This window comes from Ixodes scapularis, unplaced genomic scaffold (assembly GCF_016920785.2).
Source record: "Ixodes scapularis isolate PalLabHiFi unplaced genomic scaffold, ASM1692078v2 PGA_scaffold1__304_contigs__length_218370807, whole genome shotgun sequence".
Lineage (NCBI taxonomy): Eukaryota > Metazoa > Arthropoda > Arachnida > Ixodida > Ixodidae > Ixodes > Ixodes scapularis.
Window position 1 is genome coordinate 30,860,929 of NW_024609846.1, and position 20,968 is coordinate 30,881,896.

Consider the following 20,968-nt stretch of genomic DNA (forward strand, 5'->3'; position numbering starts at 1 on the left):
GGAAAAAAGTTTCCGCTGAATTTAGCGGGAAAAAGTTTACACTAGATTTAGCGGGGACACTTTTCTGCTAGACTTAGCGGGGAAAATATTCCACTAGAATCTGCGGGGCAAATGTTTCGTTAAATCTAGCTGGGAATATTTTTCGATAGATTTAGCAGGAAAAGTTTTCCGCTAGATTTAGCAGGGAAATTTTTCCGCTAAATTTAGCGGGGGAATTTACCCATCATTCACCGCGTGGTTACGCCGACGGCGGCGGCGACGCCGGCGCCGCTTAAGTTGGAAACGGGTGCCTAAGAGCTGCGCTCTAAAAAGAGTAACCAACATATCAGTTAAGCCTCGTCAATAGTGGGACTAGTAACTCAAAGTAATCACATTAGTGATCAAATTCTCAATTGCCCCCCAAAAATTCTAATTGTATAAACAATTGTTTTAAGTTACCAAATGTGTAAGCGAAACACGACCACTGAACACCCCCAATGAGCGCATATATATATATATATATATATTGTGGATTAAATGGACTGACCCCGGGATTAAATTGTGTGGCGCATGGATTAAGTATGGCGCTTGGATTAAATTGAGTGACCCCGGGATTAAATTGGTCGTCGCTTGTACTAAAATGAGCGGGAAAACCTGTAGTCAGTTTCGAAAAAAAAAATTGTTTCTCTTTTGGCTAGTTGAGAGGAGAGAGAGGAAGGAGAATGGCTTCAAACTTCTACAAACGTCGGGGTTTTCACAATGCGCAGAGAAGCAGTGCTAGCAGAGTTCAAGCGGTCTCCCCACAGCGCAGTGAAGCAAATCAAACAAACAAATTGCACTGTTTTTACAGGTCCAGCTGCGCGTCTTCTACCCGGACGTAGACTGAACTCTCCAAACGCAGCTTTGGTGCCCATTGCGAAAATTCTTAGGGATCGCTAACTTTAAGAAAAGAAACACAATCAAAAATAGCGTGAACCGGAACGGGGGACGCTCATATTCTACACAAAGAAAAATAGACGGGTGGGTTATTGGTAAGAACCTTACATATAAGGGGTGCTGGTTTGAAACTCCCAGTTCTGACTGTTCTGCTCTTGCATTCTGTTCTTTTACTGTATCGTTATATCTCCCGGGCCTCACAATACAGCTGTCCATGTATGTTTTCTATTTCTGAAATCCTACAAAGGATGTGTAATTAATTGTTTCAGAAATTTTCATCCTTCTGAAGCATTTTTTTTTATATATTAGGGGACCTAATGCACACAAAAAGTGGCTCATCAGAAGGTTGAAAAAGAGAATTTAATATGTTTTTTGCGCGTATGAAAAATTGTCAATAAAAGGCTTAAAAATCGTTCTTTCTAGTCTTGGCTATTTTGGGCTATATTTATTTTATGGCTTTGGCTATATTTGGGCTATACCTCTAAGCCGTTTGGCGGTTTTTCGGTGGGACCATCTGGCAACACTGCACTCAAGGCAGGCAGCAGGCCCAGCAGGCCCACAGTGGGGCAGGCTACTCAAGGCATTCGGTTGACTCAAGCTGCTCAAGCACTCAAGGTAACTCAAGGCACTCGGTCGACTCGGTTCCAAGCCGCGCGCATTACTTCCGCCTTCGCGCGCTTTCCCCTTTCAGGTTATGTCACAACACATGGAAATGCCTTCTGCGCTTCCGTTCCACTTGCATACGTGAAGATCCATCCCGTGTCCCTGAAGGCTGAAAGTGGCCCGATTGTCGCATTATCCGTCTAGACTAGTCGCGACCGGCCACTAGCGCCCTATTTACGACTCGTCAGCTGTTTGAGTGGGTTTTCCACTCCTCTCCACAAGGCGCTCGTGACTCGACTGACGCGACCATCACAACGACCACAACACGCCCCCCACTCAGAGCCCCACTGGCTTCGGCACTCTTCGCTCGACTCGTCCGCATCGCCACCCCGAACATGCCTTCCTGCAACGGTGCACTGGCGACTTTCAGCCGAGGACCGCACACTCTGCGAGTCCCGCGGGAACTCCACGCGGTCAACCGCCAGCGACTCTGCGAGCAGCTGCGCCGCCAGACCGGGCAGGGCGCCTTCGTGGTGCTCCAGGGCGGAGAGTCCCCGACGCGCTACTGCTCCGACTTCGAGCCCGTGTTCCGTCAGGAGTCCTACTTCCACTGGGTCTTCGGCGTCGAGGAGCCGGACTGCTTCGGCGCGCTCGACGTTGAACGCGGGAAGGCCGTCGTGTTCGTGCCCAAGCTGCCCGAGAGCTACGCGGTCTGGATGGGCAAGCTGCACACCTGCGAACACCTCGCCGCCAAGTACGCCGTCGACGAGGTCCTGTACGTAGACGAGCTCGCCGACGCCCTGCGGACGCGAGGCGCGCAGACGCTGCTCACGCTGCGCGGGCGGAACAGCGACAGCGGGCGCATGAGTAAGGAGGCCCACTTCCCGGGCATCGAGGGCTTCAAGGTGGACTCGATGACGCTCTACGAGACCATAGCCGAGCTGCGGGTCTTCAAGACCCCGCAGGAGCTGGAGGTGATACGCTACACGAATAAGGTACGTGAGCACCGTGCGGTTCTTATCGGAGTGGTTTGTTTGTTTTGCGAGGAAATGAGATAAAACTGGGTGGAATGTCGGGCGTTGAATTATTCGGCAAAAAATGGGTACTCCACACTTCTAATAATAATACTAATCAGGCACGTAGCCAGGATTTTGTTTCGGGGGGGGGGGGGGGGGGGGGGAAGGAAGGGGAAGGAAGGAAGGAAGGAAGAAAGGAGAAGGAGAGGGGAGAGACAGGAATTCCCAGCAAAATGGCAGATTTCGAGGGGGGGCCCGGGCGCATGGGCCTCCCCCCTGGCTACGTGCCTGATATTAATATTTTATAGAAATAGAAGATAAAAAAACAAAAAAAAAACCTCTCATACTAAAAGTGATATGCAAAGACGTTATCTTGATTCAGGCAGACCCATTGGCGGATCCAAGGGGGGGGGGGGGGGGGCGACCGCCCCTCCTTCCCCCCCCCAAAGTCGACCCCCTCCCTCCCCCAAACAAAGTTGACCCCCCTCCCGCCCCCCTTCTCGGAGGGCAATTTGACATGGGTGGACCCCCCTTGCACAAGAAAAAAATGAGAGAATAGTATCCTTAAAAATTTTCGGCCCCCCCCCCCCCCCCCCCCCGAGTTCTGGATCTGCCCCTGGGGGGGGAGACCTAACATAAGATTGCTCGAGATCTCTCTCAGTAAGGTTTTGGGTGTTCAATATTGCTTGCCAAGATGAAAACATTCACATTTAAAGTCATAAAAATATTTTGGAGGTGCTCATCTCATTCGCAAGAACCACGTTTGACTTCCCAGTCTTCGTCTTGTAAAATTGTGTTTGCAGATATATACGTGCTGTAGCAAACACTTCAATAAAGGCCGATACAAGATTTCATAGATTTGAAAACTTAAATTCCAGCAGGGAGGCCAGCAGAAAACTTTGCAAAGTTGTTTGCCACAAATGCATTCTTCAACTTATTGCCGGTTTGGGGTCAACTGATTAGTGAATTCTATCTGGCAAATCTCTTGAACTTGATCAGAAGTAATCAGGCCAGTTACACTGGGTTTGCTAGGGAACACACCTATTGTTCTTGTGTATGGGGGGTAGGAGGCGGTCATTTTTAGTGGCATGCCAGGGCCGTATAATTTTGCTCCGCAGGTCCCGATGCGGGCCGTCAGTTGGAGACCCCTGTTTTACACCATCAAATCTCAACGCCATCTCATTCACTCGACGCCATATTTGAGTGCGCTGCTTAGAGCACATACTCAGAATGAGCTCATATTAATGGGTAGCGAAGGCCGGCAATCTCTATAGTGTGGAATAAACATCGTAAAAAAGCTGGAAGCTTGCCGTCAGCAAGTGCTCTGCAGTCACGCACACCGCTATAGCGACAAGTGCATACTCTCTGTACTTCCCTCTGGACATTTATTCTACTTCCCAGTGTCCTTGGAGTATCTGGTGGCCATCCACAGAAAGGAAGAGCGTCTGGGGCCAGGTTAACCCCCCCTCCCCTCCCCCCCCCCCCCCCCCTTTTCCCATGCAGGTGAGCAGCGACGCCCACAAGGAGGTGATGCGCCGCGTGCGCCCTGGGATGTTCGAGTACCAGCTCGAGTCAGTCTTCCTGAGCTGGTGCTACGGGACCGGGGGAGCCCGCCATGTGTCGTACACCTGCATCTGCGGCAGCGGCACCAACAGCGCCGTGCTCCACTACGGCCACGCAGGGGCTCCGAATGATCGTGCCCTGCAGGATGGCGACATGTGCCTCTTCGACATGGGTTGCGAGTACTACTGCTACACCTCCGACATCACCTGTTCGTTCCCAGCCAACGGTCGCTTCACGGACCGACCAGCGCGGCATCTACAACGCTGTGCTGGCGGCGAGCACCGCGGTCCTGGCCGCGCTCCGGCCCGGAGTGCTCTGGCCAGACATGCACCGGCTTGCTGAGCGGATAATGCTGGCCGCCCTGAGGGACATGGGGTTGCTCCGGGGCAACCTGGACTCCATGATGGAGGCCCGGCTTGGTGCCACCTTTATGCCACACGGTCTGGGCCACTTCATGGGCCTAGACACGCACGACGTGGGCGGCTACCTCAGCAAGGACCCGCCGCGGCCGACAGAGGCGGGGCTCAAGTGTCTGCGCACGGCACGCGCGTTGCAAGCGGGTATGGTGATCACGGTGGAGCCCGGCTGCTACTTCATTGAGTGCCTCCTGGACCAGGCATTGGAGAGCCCCACGCTCTCGCAGTTTCTGGTCCCTGAAGAGCTGAAAAGGTTCCGGCACTTCGGGGGCGTGCGCATCGAAGACGACGTGCTCATCACCCAGGACGGACACGAGAACCTGACCCAAGTGCCACGGACGGTCGAGGACATCGAGGCCCTGATGGCAGAGGGCAGAGAGGCCGCCTGATGCTGGGCTCTTAACTCCTTAAAGGGGAGGGGCTTAATGCCATGGATGAATGATCTATTGGCTATTGCTCTATATCTTTAACTATTGGGAATTTGTTTTCCTTTTTTTTTTTGTTGTTGGAAGCTTGTCATTGAGACTGGTCAATTCTGCGGCTGTACCTGAAACCGGTTGAAAAGAATGACACCTGCTTGCTTTCTGCGAATGAGGGGATGTTCTTCGATGTACGGCCTGCAAAATAAATATTTTTGTATTTTATCTCTAGAAATGATTAAAGATTAAAACAGCGCAAAGACAAGAACAAGAAGGTAGACAAACAAGGCGCTGACTTACAACTGAAGTTTATTCGTTCTAACAGCGAGTATAAATGCTGTACTGTCGCAACAAACAAACATGAATAAAAAGCTTGACCTGGATGCCACGTGCTCCCTAGCCATCGCTATGCACTGTCACTGTGTCTAAATAGGAACGTTCCTTATCTGATAAAGATAGTGACGGAGTGCTGACGCAGTTTTGCCCCAATCTTCCAATTTCCCGCGCCTCAATGATTCCCCGAGTGAGTTTGTCTTTATTTTTCCTAATCACTTCACACTTGTCAAGGACGGGAGCGCAGCAACAGTCTCGGCAGTGCAAGCCAAGGTGACCTGACACAACTCTAAACACGTTATACTTGTGCTCCCGCAGCCGATCATTGAGGCATCGCCCCGTTTGCCCGACGTATCTCCTGCCACACGAGAGGGGAATAGAGTACACTACTCCCTCCACACAGTCTACGAATTGGTCCTGGTGTTTTTTGGTGCAACCCCGCTTTTCTTTAGAACAGGAGTTCACTTTTCTGCACAGCCCAGATAGCTTCTCCGGAGCCAAAAAAACCACATCAACTCCAACCCTACGGCCAACTTTCTTAAGGTTGTGAGATATCTTATGCAGGTATGGTAAAACAGTTACTTTTTTGTTAACCCTACGATCCTGCTGGGTAGTTTCCTCACGCCCTTTGTTAAAGGGGCCCTGCAATCATATTTAAGCGTGTACCTTTTATGCGGTTTCCACGTCTCTTGGGGTTCGGGCAAGCCAGCGGGCACGGAAAGAGTAGCTAAATATCAGTGCGCCATATTTTAACCGGACGACACGGAAACCTCCTCCAACGACGAGGGCGACCCGCGGTACCGAAAGCGCGCAAAATGTGACGTCTTTGGTCCTGGGCTTACTACTGGCCAGAGCCACTAAAAACTTCTTTTTGGTCGAAATACAAAATATAAGTGGCGCGAACCGTTTCAATTATTTATAAAAGTAGTTTTTGTTCAGTATCTTAGATCGGAAAAGAAACGAATGCACTTTATGAAGTACGGAAACAAGAAATGACCCGTCAACATACCCGCCGCCAAGCGGTGGAAAAGGCGGCGCATACTAGAAAGGAGTAGTGGGATAAGGCGCCGACACGGAAAAATCCCGGATGTGCGCGGTGGCGCTGCAGTCGTATGGACAGGAGGATCCGACCGGCCCCGAGCGTTCCGAAGGCCTTCGGCGAGAGGCTTTGTCTTGCGGTTTGGCCGTTTCGCGGTATGGCAGCGCGAAGTGGGCTCCAATTCTGAACTGATTTTTACCCCGTGTTTGCTGTCGTTTGTGGCCAATGAAGTGTCATGCCGAATTAGTGTTTAATCGCGCAGCAAACGCAATGAAAGCCGCTTTGGCTGCCCGCTGCATACAGCCTATCCAGAACATGCTTTAGTGGCGCCCTCTGGCGCCGTCGAAACGGGGTGCGGCGGCCGTGAGCGCTCGATAAGCTCACTATTCCTCCTCTAGTTCACGGCCACTCAAGCCAGGACCTACGACGTCATGAAGGAGGTTATTTTTTGCTTGATTTTGTAATTCTGAATTGCCTATATAACTTTTAAAATAAAGCGAATTTCGCGAAAAGAAAAGTTTCACTAAGTTACTACGTTCAGTGCGCTCAGGTTCGGTGCAAATTAAAAAACAGTAAAAAGTCCTTGCAGGGCCCCACTTTAAGTAAGCTCTCAGCAACTGTCGTCAACAGGTAAGACGGATATCCCGCATGTCTGAGCCTTGCCGCTTGTGTGTTGAAGCTTTCTTTCACCCTGTGGGGGCAGGACTTGAACAGGGCATTTCTAAAACAGAGGTTAACAATTCCTCTTTTCACAAGTTTGGTATGCGCTGAGGAAAAAGGCAAGATGGGTTTCTTTGCTCTTGGCTCATATATCCAGAACACATGGCCATGACCAAGTTGCAGGCTCAGGTCCAGAAACCTAATGGCCCCATTTACAGGTACTTCATGCGTCAGCACCAGCGGTTTCAGACACTCTTTGAACGTTGACAGGACAAACGACACAGCCGAATCAATTTCCTCATTGTCACAATCTAGGAGCACCAAATAGCCGTCTACGAATCTAAAACATTTCCCCATCTTGGTTCCTTCCAGCTTGCCTGACAGGACTTTATCGTGGAACGCAAGAAATATATCGCTAAGTACTGGGGCTATACATGACCCCATGCACACGCCATTTCTCTGAATACAAACACCGTCATTCCAGATCGCGAACGTCGACTTGAGATAAAAAGATAAAAGTTCTAGAAAGTGACTCACACTAAGTCCAGATTCATTCTGAAACGCCACGGTACCATGATTGTCAATACATTCTTCCACAGAAGCCAACAGCTCTTTATGGGGAATCGAATAGTACAAATCTGTAATGTCAATTGAGCAAACCAACAAGCTTCGGTCTGGATGGTCTTTAAAAAAATCTATCATCTCATCAGAATTCTTCACCGAAAGGGATCATCAATCATTAACATATTTAGTACTGTTTGCAAAAATGAAGCCACAGATTTTTGCCATGTCCCTTTCTCCGACACAATCGCGCGTAGCGCGGACAGTTAATCTTGTGAGTTTTGGCAGAAAAAAATAAATCTAAACCTAAGCATTTGCCCTTATCAATCGCTTGGCCCAGTTTATCTAGGCTTAGCTGTTTGCAAAGGCTACGTGCTTCAGTTTTCACCTTCGAAAGTGACACGTCATCCCTGCGCTTAAACGTGGCCGTTATGGCGTCTGACGCTTTAGACATAACCATCCCCTTAGGCACCACTACGAAGCCTCCCTCTTTATCCGCTGGTAATAAAGACAGGGAATTTTCTTTTAAATAGGCGACAGTGCTTTTCAGCGGGACCTTGGATCCCGAGGGCTTGCAATGTGACAACACGTCCACGCCTTCAAATATACATCTGTCGACTTCAGACTCTGGAACTCTGGAGTCTGAAGTCAAGGTCATAAGCCAATTCAGACAAGGTCATAAGCCGCGCCAAACTGCAGATAAATTCGTGAAGCCGCAATCTGACACATACCAGCTTAGTTTAGAAGCCACGCAAAAAGCCAGGCAAAACGGCAAGTAAATGAATCCAAAGGAGGCTGCCGCGCGTCAGTTTCGATCAATGCCACCCCATGGTGCTGCATGCCTGCGTGCAGGCAGGCAGAAGGAATCTGCTGTAAAAGGATATATTCACTTGGGCTAGTTGGTGGTAGATTTCAGGATTAAAGGCGCTAAAAAACGAGGAGCAGTAAGAGAAGACACACACACAGTAGAGTGCACTTGCAACTGAGGTTTAATCTGACTTAAACCAAACAAGTGGCGTACCAACTTGTTTTTGAGTGGGGGGGGGGGGGGGCAAATTAGATCCCCCCTCAGGGCTGGGGGGCGGTGCCCTTGGTATCCCTTGGGCGCCGCCGGGCAGTGTTTGCCCTGCACAGTGACGGCTGTTTCAGGAAGGGCAAAACGCATGCCTTGCCCCCTTGCCCCCCCCCCCCCCCCCCCCCCGGTTGGTACGCCTATGAATGATTTGAGCGAATCGACGTTTTAGCGAATAATGGGGGTGCGCGTTAACCCAATACCTCCTAACCCATCCGCCTAGGGAGGCTACATCCGCCCAGAGCCGTATTTGCATCCGCCGCGCTGCGCTTACGCTAAGGCCCCTGTATACGGTTAGCTTACGCCGCTTCGCGGTGACAGTCTGCGGCGGCTCATTACAAAAATGTTAACCCATTTGGCTTGCCCGAAAACGCCGCTTCGCGGCGTCCGGCTATTCGCTAAAGTGTCATTTGGTGAAACGTGGGCGTTCGCTAAAACGCCATTCGATCAAGTGAGTACGTGGTGAGTACCACGTAGTGCGAGTACCTCCCGTGACTCCCGTGATGAAACTAGTAGTAGTAGTTTCTTGAGGGGTCGTATGGAGTGAAACCGCGAGCGTAGTGCAGCAGGAAAAAGCCACAAAAAATAAAGATTTTGTACTACTGATTTGATTGCCATAAACGTCTAGTAGAAAAAAAGAAAGAAAAAAAAACGCGCAATTTTGTTGTTATAGTCGGTTACAAGTCAAGAAGGTAGGAGAAGTTCCTCCCACAAGCGTGATGCGCCCGTTTCAAATTTCTCCGCAGTCGAAAGAAGAGTTCCCTGGAAACGCTCCTTGTTCCGCTTCAATGGATTCCAACTTGTCTCCGATCCCACTTTTTAAGAAAGCGACCTTTGTATTCATCGGGGGGGAAGCTAATCCCCGAAGGTCATATTTGTTTCCGTCGGTGGGGGGAACTCTAATCTCCCTCTCGTGGCTTCCACAATGCTAAGTCGAAGTTGAAAGATAAAGCAAAGATGTACAGAAAGGCAAGACCCTCCTCGCGCGTTGGCCGCGACGTCACGGAAACGGTGGGACGCTATTGGATGCGGAGGTGGCGGAGGGATATCTGATTCCCTTTGAGGGGCATTTGCCGCTACCTTCTTAACCTGTAACCGACTATAGTGGACACGTGGTGGACACTGGATCAAGTTCATTTCTGGGCTGCGAGTTTCGTAAGTTACAAATACAGTAGTCAGAGTAAAAGTAAAACGCTGCCCAGAGGTATACCTACGGCTTCACGCACATTGTACTCGCAAAACACATCCACACGGCGCCGAAGCGAATCTTGATCGGTATCCCAGCGTGCGAAGGTACAGAGACGCAGCACTTCGGCTACTTCGGCGTGCCAAGGAAACTTTGACCCCGCCGCGAAACCAGCAAAACTTGCTTTCGACGAGTTGTACCTTTTTTCTGCAGCGCTGCACTTTCGTAAAATGTTCCACGTGCTCACAACGGCAAGTCTCAACGGTTACACAACCTTAAAAAACCTTCTATGGCGAATGACGATGAACAAGTAGAAAACGCGTCTATAGCACGCTGGAAAACCGCAGCACAACGCTAGCAAGACCGCAAATCGTCTACGAGCAAGATGGCCGTCCAGTGGCTTCACTCGCGCTGCAGCGAACACATAGAGATCATTGAGATCAGTCAGAGCCATATATGTAGAGAGTTTGGCCATTCGTTGGGAAGTACAGGAGACAAATGCGGAGGCGCCATTGGCCGAAAGCGGGCTGGGCGTGTTCCAGGGCGTCTTCAGAAATTCGAATGTGACCAACCAGAAGCCGGAAATAATACCCTGGCGGTGGTCGCGAGAAACAAACCTAATAACTGCATTGAAGTAACTCTCGATGGCTGAAAATATGGTACACGTGATGTTGCAATCACGTTCATCCAAAATGGTGGTGGAAGAGTGCGACTAGCGGAACGATCGACATAATCCGTACGCCAAGCGCCGAGGGCCGGGAGTCTGTCGTCCGAGCGGTCACACTCTGTCCGCGCAAAACAGAGTCGAGCGGCGCATTCGTTTCTTACATCTTTCTGCATGATCATGATCAAAACAAACACGTGCGCCCTATTTTCAACCACGAAGAGTTACTATACTTCACTCTTACGCGCTTATTAAAACCATATACAAACATATATCTTTGATCAGAACTGTTTGCCGCTACCACCGCTAGGGGATTCTTTTCGGCTTCTGGTTGGTCAAGAGAGCGTGCCAAGCCCTCTTTCCAAATCTGACGCACGTCCTCCCATTGACCAAACTCTCTACATATACGGCTCTGAGATCAGTGTACTGCGTTAAGGGCGTTAAGCATATGCTAAAACACTCAGTTGGGAAACTTGCCGTCGAAACCTGGGCCGCTGGCGTCCACCGAGACCGAGCTAAATGCGACAACAGCGCCACTCTTTATCGTTTGTCTGTACTGTGGTCACCTTGAGCTTTTTGAAAGCCTGTTTTCGCGTAAAAACAAACGGAAAAGACTCTTTTTGTATGAAATTTATTGGAGTTTAGTACAAAAAGAGGGGCGCGTTATGTTTTTAAAATCTTTAGGTTGCAGGGTTTTGCGGCACAATTAATATTGTTTTTATACAACCATGCCTCAGCGGGGCTTTCAGGTAGCGCGTCCCGACTTAGGTACATTTTAACTTCGGTAGTTCGACGCGGCGCCAGCGGCGCGTCCGCCGGGGAGATGGGGGTGGCACCCATAGAGTTATTACAATAAACGCTAGCAGCTCAGCTGGCGCTAGTGTCTATGGGACTTCCGGTTGCAAATTGGAGCAGACAGCATGCAGTCTACTTTTCCAGTCTTCCTGTGTATTCCTATGGGAAAACCCGCGTGAATTTTGTCTCGTCGCCGGAAAATAACATTAATAACTTTGTTACTTCGTTTGTATTGGGTAGTATGTACCTTTATTGATATTGTGAAAGTGTAATTGCTTAGTTACAGCATTTTTCCTTTACCACCGAACGATTCTAATTACTTCGCTATATTTCAGGCCCAAACCTGTGTTCCATGGCAGGTATGTAGAAACGAGCGATGATTCTAAGCAAAATAACGATCGAAAGGAATGTAGAGTGTGTTCAAAGTTAGCCGCATTCCGTTGGTGCTACATTGCTAATATGCCTGTCCTCTCACTATATGAAAATGACCCCGTCGTGTATCTCTACGAGCGGTTAAAAGAAACGTTCGAAACGTAAAGAATAAAGTACGTGGGCTACGAAAGGTGTGTTTTCTTATTATTTCCTATGTTGGGCAGTTTTTGTCGCGCACCTGTCCTCTGGCTTCCCCCTATTTGCAAAGATTTGGAGCGTGCGGGTGATGATTTGAAAACAGAACAAGCATCTTCGCACATATTCATGAGCAGAAAGAATAAAAATCGGACTATATATTACGTGACTTTCAACTTATTTTGATCGTCTGCAAGCACAAGGAGTTGCTTACCCAGTGTTACTAGTAGTTTTTGCCGTCTCTCTTGGTTTTCCACATGTCGTTCGTTCGTTTGGCACGAAAGCGTCAACGCCGTGTTCGCGCTAACAGTGTCCGACAGTGCACATAAATACACGTACGAAGCGGTTTTAACACCGTTTTTAATGCCACGAATTTCAAATAAAAATGCTGTAACTGACCAATTATTTCGTCTGCGTGACTGAGAAATGTTCCAATGTGCCTAGTACGTACAAATTATTCGTGATATTAGCTCTTATAATCGAGCGCAGAGATAAAATGCACTCGCTTTTTCCCATAGTCAACAACGAATAAAATGATATGTAATAAAGTTTTCCTTTTTGTTCCTTAAAAATATTTGTAAAAAAAAAAAAAAAAAACACAAAAAAACGTAACCTTGAAGAAGCGCGGGTGCGGTCGAGTCCTCAACCCAGCAGACCCACGAAGAAACACAGCAGGCCGTACGTTAGGGAGTGATTTTTTTGTTTTGTTTGTTTATTCTAGTATGGTACACGGGTTGACCTCCTTTCCACACCGGCCTGTACAAAACGTTTTCTTCTCATTCCGAGCGAGGAGTAGGGAGAGAGGGGAAGACGGTGCACGAAGCATATCACAAGTGGTCCGGGGTACAGGAACAAGCGTCGAAACACTCATCGTCGCCATCGATGGGCGGCACCTCTCACAGCCGCCTGACGCCAACTTTCACCTTTCCACCGTTGGGGGGCGGGCGCGAGTTCTGAGGCCATTCGAGAAATACCGCCGTAGGCTTAACACCGCGGGACACCGTATATACGGCGTTTCCTTGAAATTTTCCTAACGCTCGCAAGGCTTTCTACACGGGCTGTTGTTTCGTGTATTAGACGCAGCCTAATGCATAAGCTCGATCGTCAAGGGCGGGCTCTTCGAAACGGTTCTACTACGCCGCAGTGTCTTCCTTACTTCTGCAGCCACAGAAGGGACAAAAAAACAAACAAAAAAACTAGAGAACAACAAGAACGGTCAACTATACACAGTGAGCGAAAGTTATAACATCCCTACGTTCAAGAAACAAAGTAACGCGTATGTATAGTCTTTAAAAATGACTTTTTATCTCTTAGTTAAATAGGCGGGAGTGGTAAATGAAATGATAACGATGGTGCCGTTCTGGCAAGTACTTTTTCTTCGGATTGTAGAGAGGATGTCAACTGCGCGCGTTGTCTGCTTCAGCCGTTTCGCCAGTTTCGGTTCTGACCTGAATTCCTCTTCGGATCGGCCATCATGTTGATCAGTTTCGCTTTACATTTTATTCACGAAGAAAAAGTAATTACCGAACGAGAAGTGTTCAGATAAAACAAAGTATTAGAGGAAGGAGGAGGAAAAAAAAAAAAAAAAAAAAAAAAAAAAAAACGGATGTGCATGTGCGTAGAGGGGTGACACGAAATCAAAATGTCGAAACAAAACACCAAACCATCCTACCGGCAGTTGCGTATTTCACCGTCTGCTATTCCGCGACAGATAGTCGGCAATACCTTTTTGTACACACAATCCTCAAGCTTGAGAGTCTTTCCACAACTCGTCGGCACTCACACGGTAAAAGAAAACAAAAAACGATGATCAAGGAAAATTAAGAACGGATAAAGAAAATTTCTAAACATGCACTAAGATCGGAGGTCACACGCACTATGCAGTTGTTCATGTTTTCGCACGATTGGTGCTTTTTCTCCTTAGGTTCCCTGGGCTTTTAGTTTTTCTTCTTTAGCATCTCGGGACTGACTGTAAGGGGGGAAGGGAGACAAAGGAGAGAAGAGAAAACAAAACGAAACCGAAATGAAGAAAACGAACTCAAAAACTAAAAGGTTAACAAATGTGCAGATAAACCAAAATCGCTACACTAAACGAAAAACTTAAGGGGGGAAATAAAGCAGAACTGAACAGAAAGAATATTTCGAGACCGGCACGAACCGTAGTAAGAACAGTCCGCCTCCTGGCGGATCATTATCAATTTCCCCCTTTATGTAGATATATATTGCTGCATTTTAGATACATTTATTTTATCAAGACATACGCGTTTTAAACGCACAAAAAGCATTGCTTCTTCCTCCCAAAACCAAATCTCGCAAGAACTATTTCTCGCAACGTATAAAATGAACAATGCGCGACTTTTTTTTTTTTTTCTGCAGGTGTGCGGTTTACATATCTGCCTGGTACCTTACCTTTGTAGCATGAAGCAGCGGAGCAGGATCAGTAAAATAATGATAAGAGTTGGCAGGATTGTACTTGATCCTGTGGTTTGAACCCGAGTAGCGTGCAGCACAGTGCCACCACAGAAGAGAACCCCAAACCTGAAGCCCTACTTTCCAAGAGGATGCTTTTCAAGCAATGTCGCTCTGTGCTCGCTTGCTATTGAAGTTCAAACATTTCCTAAAACCACTTCGAAGTTTAGCCCATACAGACTCAAACTTTGGCACACTACAGGGTGTCACAAAAGAAAATTTACACGGTCTCTTTTATCGCAAAAATAAACTAAGCATCGCCGAACGCTCATTCTCCGCCCAAAAGTAGAGCTAGAAGTTACAACCAGATGCCAAAGTTTCAGCCCGATCCGATAAGTTAATCAAAAGTTATAAGTGATTTTCTGAAAATTTCAGTGGAAAAATGGAGCCCATTTTTGCCCGTTTTCGGTTTCTGGTGCCGTAGTGTGAAAACTCCGTCGGTCGCCATTTTCCCATTGAAATTTTCAGAAAATGACTTATAACTTTTGATTAACTTATCGGATCGGGCTGAAACTTTGGCATCTGGTTGTGACCTCTAGCGCAACCTTCGGGCGGAGAATAAGCGTTCGGTGATGCCTAGTTTGATTTTGCGGTAAGAAAAGACTAAATTTTCTTTTGTGACACCCTGTACTTGAATCTACACTATATGTTGAGTCAACTAGCAAATGGCTGCACAACCATATTGCGACGCTTCTCTTTGCACAATTGGTTTGCAGCATAATGTTTCATTGGGCTTCACCTGGCATTTCTGGCTGAACTGTGATGGCAAGCTTTGTCGGTGGCATACTCCTAAAGTGTACATTATTATCAGGTCACATCTGCATCCTTTAATCTTAAGCCTGCTTGACCATGAAACACCATCTAACAAAGAAAATCGCCAACATGCTTCTCGGAAGACTTGCTCACATTGTTGTTTTAAACATCTGGTGCAATCCCCAACTGCACAATATGTCCAGGTCTTCCAATGAAAAGGAGCAAGTACTCAATAACGAATGTGAGTGGCCGATTTCAAGCGCTGCCCTTCAGACCTTTCCTCGCGACCTTCATATAGCTGAGGCAGTTGCTTCCTTGACAATTTGCTTCAGGAAAGCACCCTGGGACACGCTGAAAACAGCCACTCAAAATCGTAAAAAAAAAAAAAAAATTTGCACGAATGAGAGCGAGGCGGTGTAGAAAGGAAGGCACAGTATGTACGACCACATCATATCCCAGCATTTTCGGTGCTGTAGGGCACCATTCAAAGGCCAGCAAAAAAGCCAATCCTCACAGAAAACAAGCCAAGCCAATATACAAGCTGCAGTGAGCAATGTTGCCCGACTCTATATAACTAAAGTAGTGTTTTGCTTCCACCATCTGTTGTGCTGCAACAATACAATCACTTGCACCGCATCAAGTGACCACTCTGTGCTGGTCACCCCATGAGCATCTAAAGAGCCTAGATTGAAGAAAGGGTCCATCTCAAAGCATGGAGAGCATTTGCAATTTAATGCAGACACCTCCTGTGCCAATCGGTCGTAAGTGTGCAATATGTCGTATGGCGAGGAGGAAGGCAGGCGTGAAGGCAGAGACGCTTCCAGATGGCCCGTGCATTGGTCACCTCCTTCCAGCTCGTATTGCAAATGCCCATAAACCAAGCGGTTGGAAACTCTTTAATATAGGCTCTATCCACGTCGGTCAACTCCGTCCTAAGCCTGTGCCCCACTAAGCAAACATTACTACAAACCCTACCGACACTTTAGCAGCAGTGCCCGTTTGAAAAAAAGTTAATGTGTTACTGGTTCGAGTCACCCAAGTATTACAACGCTGCCAAGGTGCTTTTGTCATGGCTGCAAGTATGCAAGGTGTCCATGATGCATCCTAGCGCTGTAAAGCAAGCTAGAAAAATTGGCATTCAGACATAGAAAGGTATAACTTCCACCAAACGTGACTTTAGGTTGTGTGTTTTACCCATTGAAATCTCGAGGCATAGCTCCCTTCCCATTAAAAATGAGATAGGCCCAGCGAGCATACAATGCATTCTGTTGTCGACTTGCTGTGCTTGTCGGGATAGGTGCGAAAAGCTCTAGTAAAAGGTCTATACCTCGAAATTTTACCCAAATGCACATTAGGCGAGAGTTTTCCATATGCAGGCACCATATTTTCCAACTCCTACAGCACTAGGATCCATTGCGGACACCCTATAGAATGTTTGCCTAGTGGGAGACTGCTACTAGCAACACTCGTAAATTTGTGTGGACAAAACTTTCTCAGGCCGACATAATGTGATCGTACTAGGTGCACCCAAACGTGCAGCACTTCCGCCGGTCCCAAACCCCCTGGAACAGCTTGACAAACACAAAACCCAAACGAAGCAGAACCGAAGCCTTAGCCAGAGAAGGGGGCAGTGCAGTCGCATGCAAAGCAAACGAGGCAGCCACCCAAGGCCCGAGGAAATGAAGCGGGGCAAAAATAAAAAAAAAACAAGGGCCCAGGGAGGAATGTGAGCCCCCTCCCAGGGGGTTGTTATACCTGGTGTTGCCATGCAACTGGTCTCTGAAGGGGACCTGAAGGGACGCAAATGGGGTGCGGGCTGCCCTGCTGTTAGGAACAATCAGAACGGGCAACACTTCAAGGGCTGGCCACCAAGCCTTTTGCAAACACACACAAAACCGCTACTGCATGCAATGCCTACTAACCACACCTAGGAACAACTTTTACGAGGCAACGCAGTCCAAGTTATGGACAGGTGTTCTTTGCTGCTGCAAAAAACTGCCCAGAAGTACAGAAGTGGAACAGCATATTCGGTGGCTGCCTAATATATCTCGCTCCCTGCTTTTGTTAGTGCTACGGACATGCACTGAAAATATGGGGAACTTGTTAGACAATCTTGCTAAAATTAGCTTTTCTGTTCTTCAAAATAACTGATATCCAAACAAAAATACATAAAACAAACAAAACAAAAAACATCACCTCAAACAAGGGCAAGTTACAAGTTGCTCGAAAGAAAAAAGTTTTAAATTTGCCTTCTGCATTCAAACAATGCAAAAAAAAAAAAAAAAAAAAAAAAGAAAAGCTTGAAATACAATACTATTGCCTGCATTAGTTCTGCCTGTCAGCTAATAAGCTGAAATTATCCAGACAGCAATGCACAACTTTCTCGAGTCCGAATACAATTGTTGCGTTCGCTCAGATCCCCCATCTTGTGAGACAAAGGTATTGTGCAGTTACAAGTGAAGCATGGAATGCAACTTCAATGAAGATGAGGCTTGTGCTGTTATGCCTTTCTCTCCCCGAGAGCAAATTTCGAAGAACCGATAGTCGTTTACCAAGCAAACAACATTTGCAACGCGGGTGTCGTGTGAACCTCGAATGACCCTTCGTGCAAGGAAAAACAAGTTCTCAAGTTAGTGCAAAATTCATCTCACCCATGCACCCATCATCTCGCGCTCCCGTTACGCAGCGATTAAAGGGACATTGACAACCCCTCAAAAAGCTTTTATTAAATTTTGCGATAGGCGATTTAATATGGTGCGAGGAGACTAGCCAATCAGTATTTTGCTACAAAATCGCACATGGTTTTAATAACGCCAAAAAGCTAAATTCTCGAAACCAAACCACGAGCACGGAAGCTCATGGTCAGAAGTCACGTGGCTACACCCAACCACACTATTTTGTTTCCTCCGCTTCTCCAGCGTGTGAAGTAGACGACAAGTTGCATGCACCATTTGTCATGCTTTTTCTAATATTGGATATGTGCCTTGGATGACACACGACTGAATATATTTGGTACACATAGTTTGAACGCTACATGACCATGGAAAGGGCGAGTGCAACTGAAACCGGCCAATTTTCTACCATCTTTATTTAGGCGGAAACCAAACGAATTTCGAGCCACAAATTGTGTTCTGGATAGTTGGGTAGTTCCGGGCAGTGTTCAAATAGAAAGCTAGGCGAGCACAAATACCCTGTCAGTGTCCCTTTAGGCTACGACAGCTCAGGTGCTTCCCCACATGCATCCCAAACTAAAATATGCCAACTATGCACAAACAAAACAAAACCCGGGAGCAACCCCCGACATTTGGTTGCACAGAACCTTCGAGCAGCAGTAGAAAACCGTCTGCACCGACGTTAGGACAGCAGAAGGGACGACAAAACCACAAAGACAGATGCATCACTCGACGCAACACGTGCAAACGCAGAACTGTGCGGGGTTTCTTTTGGTGTTCCGTCGCAACAGAAAAAAGGGACTAGGGCGTTGCAACGTCCTTCCACACACACAGACACACCACTCGCAAGGAAGCTGGACAAGAAAAAAAACGAGAGACCAGTCGTGACATCACCCTTTCACTTCACCCTCCCCCACGTTTATTGGCGTCACTCTCCGGAAATGCAGCAGTGTCCGTAGCTTTCCGATTTTTTCTCGACTGTCACCACGGCACATTCTTGCCCCACAACCACCAGAGCCCAACTCAATTCTTCGTACCACGCAAAAAAAAAAAAAAAAAAAAAAAAAATAGACACGAACCTACGACGCAGGGCGAGAGAACCGAAACGGGATTAACAGGGGACGACCGACGAGACACCAAAACAGAAAACAACAGGTCTCGAGGAAGAACGAAAAGAGTGCTCGCTCCCCGCCGCAAACGGAACAACCTATGTACAACCTCCAAGAGGAATTGGAAGAGGCCGAAGACCGCGTCCGATCCAAAATGGGAGAGAAAGACTTTGTCGGCTTCCGAGCTTCTGGGACTAAAATGCACTAAAGACTCCTGGCGGCGGTGGCGCGTGCGAGAACAGAGAAAAACAGACTTCGTAATTTCCCTCAGTTCCCCCCTACGAGATTCCCTCTTCCATGAAACTCGTCTTCTGCACCTCTTCGGGAGTTGCGGAGAGGCCCCGAACGTTTTGTCGCGCTATTCCGCGGAAGCTCTGAGCCTTTCCGATCGCCCGAGGCTATCTCCTAGAACCTCTATCGGCCAAAGGGGATCGCGAGCGGCCCGGGATCTGCCGACGCGCGGCTCCCAGCCTTCCACACACACGCACGCAAGCGGCGTTAATATTAGAGTGGAAAAACAAGACAGCAAAACCGTCTCTACGCCACTAGCTACTGCAAGTCCGCTTGTTTAGGGGTGGGGGGAGGGGCACGGCCCCGGCGGGCGGGAAGGGGGGCCTTCTTCGGGGCGTGGACTCGGGGGGGTTGTGGTTGCCGGGGGGGAGCGGAGTCGTCTTCTTTTTTGGGAGGAGTCGTTAGAAGGGGGAGCAGAGCACATAGGCCAGGAATCCCACCCAGGTGCCCAGCAGGATGGAGAGCTCAAAGTAATATTGTGTACCGTCGATGAACTTGCGGGCAATGAACTTCATCGTCTCGTCGAGAATGATGACCGGAATGGACATCTTTAGGACCGCCATCCACTCGCCCACCGACAGCGGACACACTGAGAACACCGTCTGCGGGGAGAGAGAAAAGGATTAGAGGCACCCCAAAAGTATCTAAATGGATGCAACCTCGCACCCCTGGGTACCACCGAGGAGGTCGAGGAGTGGTCCTGCATACTCACGTTGAGGATGTCGCAGTAGAGGACGACAAAGTGGAGGGTCATGGAAAGGGTCATGGCTGCCACCAGCCAGATGTTGGTCCAGGGGGGCATCACCAGAAGGGACTGGTTTTCGGACAAGCTGCGGGAGAGGAGGCCCACGTCAGTACGGCCAGGCGACGCCGTGCCGCTGACCCTCCAACTCTCCATCGCGTGTCCGCGGCTCTCTCCTATGGCACCCGGTGCCAACGGAGCGAATAGAGGAATGCAAGCACCGAGGGATCGAAGCTCGCACTGGAACAACCTCGACCGCGCCACTGACGTAGTGTGCATCGGTGAAAGGCTACGACCCGAGCTACGACTTCCTCCGAAGCCTTTGTCGTAGACCACGTGTGAATCTCTAATCGGTTCTTTCAGAACGGCAAAAAGGAAACAAAAATGTGCTTTTATAAAGTGCTAGCACGTTCATTCGATAAAAGAGCTCTTGGATATTACAGTGACTTATATAACATTTTGCAAATTGTTCCTTTCAGACAACCAGGCAGTTAACTTCAATGGCACATGACCGTTGACAGCTGTTTTCAGCATTCTCCGGACAGGGAAGCAAGGACGCACGCCAATCAGTCGCAGTGACCCCCCCCCCCCCCCCCCCCCAACTATCGGTCTCTTTCTGGATTGCAGTCGTAGGGGGGATTTCCCAGTAGAAGTTTCGACACGCTACGGAGAAGTACCTGTTGAGGGCGTTGAGCATTTCGATGGTGACCAGCACGGACAGAGCCATGGTCATGGGGTGGGGGTCGTGGAAGACGGCGCAGTCCACCCCGCGGAAGTTCTCCTTGTCCGTCACACACGACAGGTGGTGCGTCAGCTGGTAGTAGTTGAGGTGGGGCCCCGAAGGGCACACCATGTACCACCAGACGGCCGCACCCACCGTGGCAGCACCCACGTAGCCCCCAATGGCCATGTACCGGAAAAACAGCCAGCCTGTACCCGCAGGGGAGCAAATGGGTCAGCCAAATGCTGTCGTCATGCAGCCCGAGAGCATTCGGTACAAAATTTTAAAATTTCACCATGGCCTCTCTGCCCCTGCTGAGTAAAAGAGAGGAAGGGAATATTCGCTGGCTCCGAGATGCCAACAATGAAGTCACGACACGTTCAACAGATATAACAGGAAAAG

The 20,968-nt window shown here is 48.6% G+C and overlaps 2 protein-coding genes across 2 annotated transcripts in view; one reads left to right on the forward strand and one right to left on the reverse strand.

Annotated features, from left to right (window-relative positions):
• Positions 1-1,480: 1,480 nt before the first annotated feature.
• On the forward strand, positions 1,481-5,163 carry LOC115316152 (xaa-Pro dipeptidase). The gene is given in 4 exon segments (XM_042290666.1): positions 1,481-1,530; positions 1,607-2,513; positions 4,038-4,337; positions 4,339-5,163. Coding segments are annotated over 3 exon segments (1,464 nt in total). The 5' UTR covers positions 1,481-1,530; positions 1,607-1,913; the 3' UTR covers positions 4,903-5,163.
• An 8,234-nt stretch (positions 5,164-13,397) lies between these two features.
• The window catches only part of LOC8032951 (calcium-transporting ATPase sarcoplasmic/endoplasmic reticulum type), a 29,989-nt gene continuing 22,418 nt past the window's right edge, over positions 13,398-20,968 (reverse strand). Inside the window, exons 15-19 of the mRNA XM_029975461.4 lie at positions 20,523-20,775; positions 19,816-19,933; positions 19,588-19,705; positions 16,787-16,855; positions 13,398-13,778 (exon numbers count right to left, since the gene is read on the reverse strand). Coding sequence (XP_029831321.1) covers positions 13,747-13,778; positions 16,787-16,855; positions 19,588-19,705; positions 19,816-19,933; positions 20,523-20,775 — 590 coding nt within the window. The 3' untranslated portion in view covers positions 13,398-13,746. The remainder of the gene's footprint in view (positions 13,779-16,786; positions 16,856-19,587; positions 19,706-19,815; positions 19,934-20,522; positions 20,776-20,968) is intronic.